The 6,050-nt window shown below is 34.9% G+C and overlaps 1 protein-coding gene across 1 annotated transcript; it reads left to right on the top strand.

The window, feature by feature from the left end:
* Positions 1 to 275: 275 nt before the first annotated feature.
* On the top strand, positions 276 to 3,619 carry LOC109216223 (protein DOG1-like 4). The gene is made up of 3 exons (XM_019380357.1): positions 276 to 586; positions 2,022 to 2,396; positions 3,195 to 3,619. Exons 1-3 carry the CDS (start codon positions 545 to 547, stop codon positions 3,450 to 3,452), a joined length of 675 nt encoding a protein of 224 aa, XP_019235902.1. The 5' UTR covers positions 276 to 544; the 3' UTR covers positions 3,453 to 3,619.
* The last annotated feature ends 2,431 nt before the right edge of the window (positions 3,620 to 6,050 follow it).

Here is a 6,050-nt window from a genome sequence, read left to right as displayed (position 1 = left end):
TATTTCTTTTATTTTGTTTGATTTTGTTTCCAATAAAACATCACCACACAAAATGAAAGGAGAGGAAATATATATATTTTTTTCAGTAGGGAACATTTATTTTAAGTTTTAGAATATTTTGTTTTCATATATATTCTAGACAAATAGTAGTAAGGAAACAAGCAAGAGAGGAGTGATGACGGCAAACTTCTTGTGAAGACCATACAGTAGCACGTGAAGCTATAGCAATATATCTTGTGCAGCAGCCTATGTGGATACAAGTATTAGATCCTACATCAACGTCTCTTCACTCGCAATCTGTGCGGCCATTTTATTGCCACCATTTACTATCGTTTCCCCCTAACCATAGCTGCCATCGCAACCAAAATATAGGAGACAATCTCAACACCGTCTCTACCAAGAAATATAGAGCAACAAATATTATCATAATATACAAATAATTTTCATGCCACAATTCCAGTCGACGTATGCATGCCTGATCAGCTGCTAGCTGTCTAGCTAGTACGCTACACCGCCATTACTAGCTAGCTACTGACGATTTCTCATGGCTACTGCCTACTTGAAAAGTCAGCGTTTCATCTCTTCGGTAAGAATTTTTGTCAGTTCCAAGCATCCCAGTTATCCAGAAATAACTTTCATCCAACCAAAAATAGGAACTTAAAAATGAAGTTTTACCCACTAAACAATCACTTTTTTAGTATTAATTACTACCCCTCCGTTCCAATTTATGTGAACCTGGTTATAAATGCTTCTCATTAAGGGTAGAGTTGGAAGTTTAAGCTAAATTGTTTCCAAATTTAGAGAGGGGTCATCATTCTTTTTGTAATGCACCAAAAAAGAAATAGGTTCATATAAACTGGAATAGAGGAAGTACTATATATATATATATATATATATATATATATATATATATATATATATATATGCGGCTCAATCTAATATGTGGCCTAAAGCCAAAATTTAAAAGAGGCCTTAAAATTTTTTAGTAATCTTTTTATATAATTTATTTGATATTTGTTCTTATAGCTTCCTAAAATGTAAGAAAGTTAATTTTAAATTTTGATAATAAATTATTTTCACTTAATAATATGGTTAGTACGTGTAATTTTCACGAGACATTTTTTATTGATTTTAGTTTACAAGCTTTTTTCATTTGAGGAACTGTTAGAGAAAATATTAAAAGTATTCTATAAGCAATAGAAACATTTAAAAAAATATAATTAAGACTTCAATGCAAATTAGAGTATCATCTTTTACTTGTATTACTTTTAATTTCAAAAATTGATAAAATCATCACTTTCATAGATCATTATGCTTTAAAAGATATTAAAGGTTAATAACTTATTTGACCAAGCTTTTTCAAGGGCAAAAATATTTTCCCCCCAGAAAAGTATGTTTTTAAGAAGTTGAGTTGTTTGATCAAGCTTTTAGGAGGAATCAGGCTACACAACATATTTTCCAATCTAATCGTTTAATTCTCTAGTTAGTTTGAACTTGAAAATATTTAAAACGATATTCAAAGAATTTTAAAAAAAATTTCTTACAATACCGAAGTTATAAACAAGAATGATTCAAGTTCAAATACATTAGACAAAATTAAGATAGGAAGTAGCTATAAATTTAATTGCCTACTATTTTCGACCGTAATTACATTATATATTTTAATTTAGTACATAGTATAAATTTTGAATATGGACATAGTGGAGGATAAAAATTGACGACATGTGACTGTAAAAAATTATTTTTTCACTAAAAATAAATATATGGAGTAATTATTTATATTATATATATAATTAATTTTGGGGCCTAAAGCCACTAAAGCAGTGGCTTAAGGGTTGAGCCGCCCCTATATATATATATATATGGTTGGACCACTAGAATCCATATCTTGCACATAAGTCTACTCTCTCTTGATATATTCTAGGCAGTAATTATAGACAGAGTGCCTTAGAATGATTCCAACTGCTACACAACTAGAATCCAATAACGATTTAATTGAATCTTTCGAAACCTTCTTTCAGGGCTGGTTGATTCAACAAGAGTTCTTCTTACAACAATTGCTTCGCTTAACCTGTGAAAGCAATGACAATTGCATTAATGAAGAAAGGCTCATCATAGACCAAGTGTTGGCCCATTACTGTGCATATTACGTAGCCAAATCAAAAGTTACACAGGAGAACGTTTTCCTAGTGTTATCCCCTACTTGGTTCACACCCTTGGAGCGAACGTATCTGTGGATAGCAGGGTTTCGACCAGGACTAGCATTTAGACTGGTGAACAAGAATGTCTTGGACTTGTCGCGGAATCAGTCTCTGATGCTGAATGAGTTATTGGAGGAGATTAAGGTCGAGGAGAAACAACTTACTGATGAATTCACCAGGGTTCAACAAACCATGGTACTTCTTGTTAAAATAAATTTTCTGCTCATCCACCATATTGTGTGTCTTTTTCCTTAGTAAGAAACACATTTAATAGACTTTAATGTCAGGGGCGTATTTATTGTTCAAATTAGGGTGTACGTGAACCCATAAATTTTCTGTTGAACTAGGTATTTTATGTACATATATTTCCTAGAACTAATCTAATACTATTATATACCGGCCCTGTGCTCCAATAAGGCTTGGTTGAATGGTGAGTTATTTTACTCAAAGAAACATGGATTTATTTCTACTCAATACTTTATTCTTCCTCTTTTCTTTAGTGATGTGCCCATGTTATCGAAATCCTAGATCAGTGTTTGTTTTAATGTTGCTCAAATTACTAAAGGTACCCCCTTCGTTCACTTTTAGTTGTCCACTTTGGACTTTCCACACCCCTTAAGAAACAATAAATGAAATATGTATTTTACAATATATTTTACCCATAATAATGATAGCATTTTCAAAAATTTTGAGGAATGATATGGGGATGAGTAATTAATGATAAGGGTAAAATGAAAAAAAAGATTGTCTTTCTCTTGATTTAATATAGTGAATAAGTAAAAGTAAAAAAATATATTTGTAGTATAGTGGATAAGTAAAACTGAACGGAGAGAGTAAAATAAAAAGTTTAAAATTAGACTATTTCTAATTATAACATGTCATTCTTTTTGAATCATAGTAAAAAGAAAGCAATGTCACCTGAAATGAACTAACTTTTTGATAGGTGAAAAATGGCTCTTGTTTAGTGCCCGTGAATAATTTCTTTAACTGCAGGCATTAGAAACAATGATTTTGCTACTGAGGGAGGAGGGGCTACTGGAGAACGGGAGGTTGACAGAACCAAATAGGGCAATTGATAGGTTGAGGTTGGCAATGGAGACACTAGTTGAATGTGCAGATTATCTGAGGGGGAAGACTGTATTGAGGATTGTGGATATCCTAAGTGCAACTCAAACCGTGAGATTCTTGGCTGCTGCTACCCAGCTTCATCTCAGGATTCGAAGTTTGGCCCTGCAAAGTGAAGCTAATTAGCATCGTATGTAATCCTTGTTTATGAGCTGATAACATGCTATTAAATAATTGTGCGTTATTCGTGTTTTGTTGTAAGATTAAACTACAAGAAAAAAAAATACTACCAAAAAGAGTTGGTGGCGTCCAGTATTGTTGGAAGTTTACTAGTAATTAATGAGGAAATTATTGTTAACCAAAATTGGCCATTTAGTTTTGACTTGTGCGGATTTGTCTCACTCTGTAGGATTACACTTGATATGTATAACTTAACAATATGTACTTGAAAAAGTTGAGAAATGTCATGTGCCCAAAAAAGATAAAAGTTTTGTGTCAGAAGATAAGATCAATAATTCTGAAAAATGACAAATAAAGACGAATTTCTTTATTAAGAACGAACGATGAAGTCCAGTGAAGTACGCAAGATGGTTCAATTATATATATATATATATATATATATATATATATATATATATATATGATGAAATCTATACTAATTGAGAAGGAATTCACACATGCAATAGAATTGGTAGAAGAAGAAGAAGGGAGATACAGAGGTCGGTTGAAGAAGAGCAAAAATTAGTCCCTTAAGTAACTACTTTGTGCATTTCTAGCTCACATAACAATACTCCCTTTCAAGCTGGGGGTTGAAACACATTCAGTACCCCAAGCTTGGACAAGAGAAAATGATGCTGAGAAGACCCTAATCCTTTAGTCATAAGATCAGCTAACTGCAAATTGGTGGAAATGTATTGTGGTGCCAACTGCCCGTTCTTGAACATTTCTCTTACAAAGTGACAATCTATCTCAATATGCTTAGTTCGTTCGTGGAATATAGGATTAGCAGCTATCTGTAGAGCTGATTTACTATCACAATGCAATGACACTGGCTGTTGAACCTGGACCTGTAGTTCCTTAAGCAATCCTAGGAACCATGTGATTTCTGCAGCTGCTGCTGCTAAACTCCTGTACTCAGCTTCTGCAGAGCTTCGACTGACAGTCTGTTGCTTCTTGGACTTCCATGAGAGCAAAGAATTCCCCAATTTGATGACATACCCTGTCACAGATCTCCTAGTATTAGGACATGAAGCCCAATCTGAATCACAACAAGCAGACAATGTATTAATAGGTCCTGCTTCAAGCAGAATTCCAAGGCCTGGTGCTCCCTTTACATATCTTACTACTCTCAGTGCTGCATCCCAATGAGATTGCTTTGGTTGCTGCATAAACTGACTGAGAACCTGTACAGCAAAACTTAAGTCTAGTCTGGTAATAGTCAGGTAAAGTAGTTTACCAATCAACTTTTGGTAACTCCCTATGTCCTCAAGTTCTGCATCTCCATTTACCCCTACATGCTTGTCATACTCAATAGTCGTCAGCTTATGATTGAGCTCTATTGGAGTAGAGATGGACTTAGCTCCTGCAAGTCCAACTTCTGATATCAACTGGAGAGCATATTTTCTTTGTGTAAGTAAGATCCCTTCTTTGATCTCAAAACTTCAATGCCAAGAAAGTACCTTAACTCCCCTAGGTCCTTAACCTTAAAAGAGTTCTGTAATGTCTGCTTGGCTTCCTTTATAAGCTCTGCACTACTTCCAGTAATGAGTAAGTCATCCACATATACTAAGATAACAACAATGTCTGATGGTGTGTTCTTAGTGAAGAGTGAATGATCAGAAGCACTCTGATGGTATCCTGCCTTCACCAAAGCTTCAGTCAACTTGATATTCCATTGTCTTGAAGCCTGCTTAAGACCATATAGTTGTCGCGCCCCCTTTTTCTCGCGAAATAGGGTTTATGACATTTGGAAGGACAACTCGTTCCCTTTTGAGAATTGGGTTTAATGTAATTGAAGAGCCGCCACCTAATGATTTAAGTGCATTAGGACACTTTAGAAGAGCTTGATTTTGGATAACCAGAGATAGGGTAAGGGCTTGAAATTATTCCAAGGGGAAGGTGTTCGGAACTCCTCAGAATCCACTAGTGTGGTTCCCGGCCAAGCTATTATTGTGAGTTAAGGTGCAAATAACACATAAACAAGTAGGACTTCAAATAAGAGGGTATTTTTCACATAAAGGTTAGAAATAAACAAAGTCGGAAAGTATTAAAGAGAGTTGTTTTTCTTAAAAGAAACGTTTTAAAAGTTTTGAAAGAAACAAAGAACAAGGGGAAGGGGGCCCTAGGTTTATTAATAATATGGATCACTCTACACAACATCCGGTAATCACTCTTACGCGTGATGTTATCGCGTGGTCATCATATCCATATCTACCCTTTCCCACCCCTTTAAGGTACTAAAGCACGGAATGGTCTCGTTTACTTATTGCATGCTATTACCCGCCCCGATCCTATCAGCCCCGGAGGTGCTTGGGACTACAAATCCTAAAAGAGGGAGGAGAGGTTGGGCTTATTTGTGGTTCCAAAGGTAAAAATACTAAGGCGACAAGCGAAAACACATATAACAAGTATGGGGAAGCATGTAAACAAACGAAAGGCTCAAACAGACCTCCTTTAAGCAAAGAAAAGCACATAGTTTAGCATGTCTTACACGTACTATTTAAGGTCTAATTAAACTTAAAGATTTGAGGCAGACTGATTTATTACATAGTTCAGATAAGAAGC

The sequence above is a fragment of the Nicotiana attenuata genome, unplaced genomic scaffold (assembly GCF_001879085.1).
Source record: "Nicotiana attenuata strain UT unplaced genomic scaffold, NIATTr2, whole genome shotgun sequence".
Lineage (NCBI taxonomy): Eukaryota > Viridiplantae > Streptophyta > Magnoliopsida > Solanales > Solanaceae > Nicotiana > Nicotiana attenuata.
Note: the sequence above shows the minus strand (reverse complement) of the source record. Positions and strands in the feature narration are given on the sequence as shown.

What these genes read in the sequence shown, in the direction of transcription:
- LOC109216223 (XM_019380357.1), top strand. Translation starts at nt 545, where the DNA reads ATGGCTACTGCCTACTTGAAAAGTCAGCGTTTCATCTCTTCG. An exon ending in GTCAGCGTTTCATCTCTTCG is followed by an intron (nt 587 to 2,021) that starts GTAAGAATTTTT and finishes ACCTTCTTTCAG; the next exon opens with GGCTGGTTGATTCAACAAGA. An exon ending in CCAGGGTTCAACAAACCATG is followed by an intron (nt 2,397 to 3,194) that starts GTACTTCTTGTT and finishes CTTTAACTGCAG; the next exon opens with GCATTAGAAACAATGATTTT.